Source organism: Malurus melanocephalus, unplaced genomic scaffold (genome assembly GCF_030028575.1).
Source record: "Malurus melanocephalus ecotype Western Australia unplaced genomic scaffold, MMel_1.1 scaffold_6567, whole genome shotgun sequence".
NCBI lineage: Eukaryota > Metazoa > Chordata > Aves > Passeriformes > Maluridae > Malurus > Malurus melanocephalus.
This window is the reverse complement of record NW_026629798.1, coordinates 1-1,476: the sequence shown is the minus strand read 5'-3', so window position 1 is coordinate 1,476 and position 1,476 is coordinate 1. Positions and strand designations below refer to the sequence as shown.

At 50.0% G+C, this 1,476-nt stretch overlaps 1 protein-coding gene across 1 annotated transcript; it reads left to right on the top strand.

Annotated features, from left to right (window-relative positions):
- Positions 1–11: 11 nt before the first annotated feature.
- Positions 12–1,451, top strand: LOC130588560 (lactosylceramide 4-alpha-galactosyltransferase-like; the record flags this gene model as incomplete). The annotated part of the gene is made up of 1 exon (XM_057389470.1): positions 12–1,451. A coding segment is annotated over one exon (1,008 nt), but the record flags the coding sequence as incomplete, so codon positions are not given.
- Positions 1,452–1,476: the final 25 nt, after the last annotated feature.

Sequence of the window (1,476 nt, the reverse complement as noted above, 5' to 3'; positions counted from 1 at the left end):
CTCCATTTCTCCTCCTCTTCATATTTGTGTCCTTCACCTACCACAGATTTTACTGGAGGATCTGGGAGAACACAAAGAGTTCAGACAGCTTGTCTGCTGAAAGCCAGTGTGCTCGCTCTGTGCCTTCTTCCAATGTCATTGTTGGTGGGCCCTCTCCTTCCCCAGGGAATGTGTTTTTTGTGGACACCTCAGAGCAAACTAACATTAGTTATGTGTTCTCATGCTCTGTGGAGTCAGCGGCCAGGACACACCCAGGGTCAAGAGTTGTGGTGCTCATGAAAGGTTTGGCCAGTGCAAATACCTCCTTACCTGAGCACTGGGCTTTTTCCTTGCTGAAATGCTTCCCCAATGTGGAGATCCGGCCCCTCGACCCGACTGAGCTCTTTTCTGGAACGCCTCTGGCACAATGGTACTTGAACCCTGAGCGGCGCCAGGAGCCTTATTTTTTAAATGTCCTGTCTAATGCCTGCAGGTATGTCCTCATGTGGAAATTTGGTGGCATCTACCTGGATACAGACTTCATTGTGCTTAAGAACTTGGAAAACCTCACCAATGCTATTGGGATTCAGTGCCACGATGAACTGAATCAAGCCTTTCTGTCCTTTAAGCCCAAGCACGAATTCATGGAGCTTTGCATGCAGGACTTTGTACAGAACTACAATGGCCGGGCCTGGGGCCACCAGGGCCCAGGGCTCGTAACTCGTGTCTTCAAGAAGTGGTGCTCCCTCAAGACTATCACAAGCATGAGCTGTAAAGGTGTGCGTGCTCTTGCCCCAGAAGCTGTTTACCCTATTCCCTGGCAGCACTGGAGGAAGTTGTTTGAGTCCATCAGTGCCTTGGACCTTCACAAGCTCCTTAAGAACAGCTATGCAGTGCACATATGGAACAAATTGAGCCGTAAGACCAAGTTAGAGGTCTCCTCTCAGGCTCTGCTGGCTCAGCTCTATTCCCAGTTCTGCCCTGCCACCTATGCAAAGATGAAACAGGACGCTGAAGAGTGGTCAAGGCGTGCAGTGTGACCTGTGGGCCCTTGGCTGCAGGGTTGTTCCGCAGACTGAAGGAAACCGAGTGCCTTGACCGTCCCCACAGCTGGTTTCYAGACCCCAGATCATGTGTTCTCTGTGACAGATCCATGATTTTGTACCATTCCTACTATCTGCCTCAGATCCTTTGTGTTTCATATTTTCAGCAGAAYCTGACTTCAGCCCCTCTTGACCTTCACAAGTCCTGTTACTGAACTTGTTCAACCTGATGTTTCCCAAGTGCTCCTCCKGTGGATCCTGGCCTGAGCAGCCCTCTTGTGATGTTTCAACAGCTCTGGGAACCCATGGTTTCCTCTCTGTGGCATTTCTGAGTTTGTAAATCACTACCAGGCCCTGCCAAATGTCGCAGTTGTCTGGAGCTTAGGATAGAACTCCCTGGCTGGCAAAGATCCTTACAGCTGGTCAACTATGTGGGGCATATATGAAAATTGCT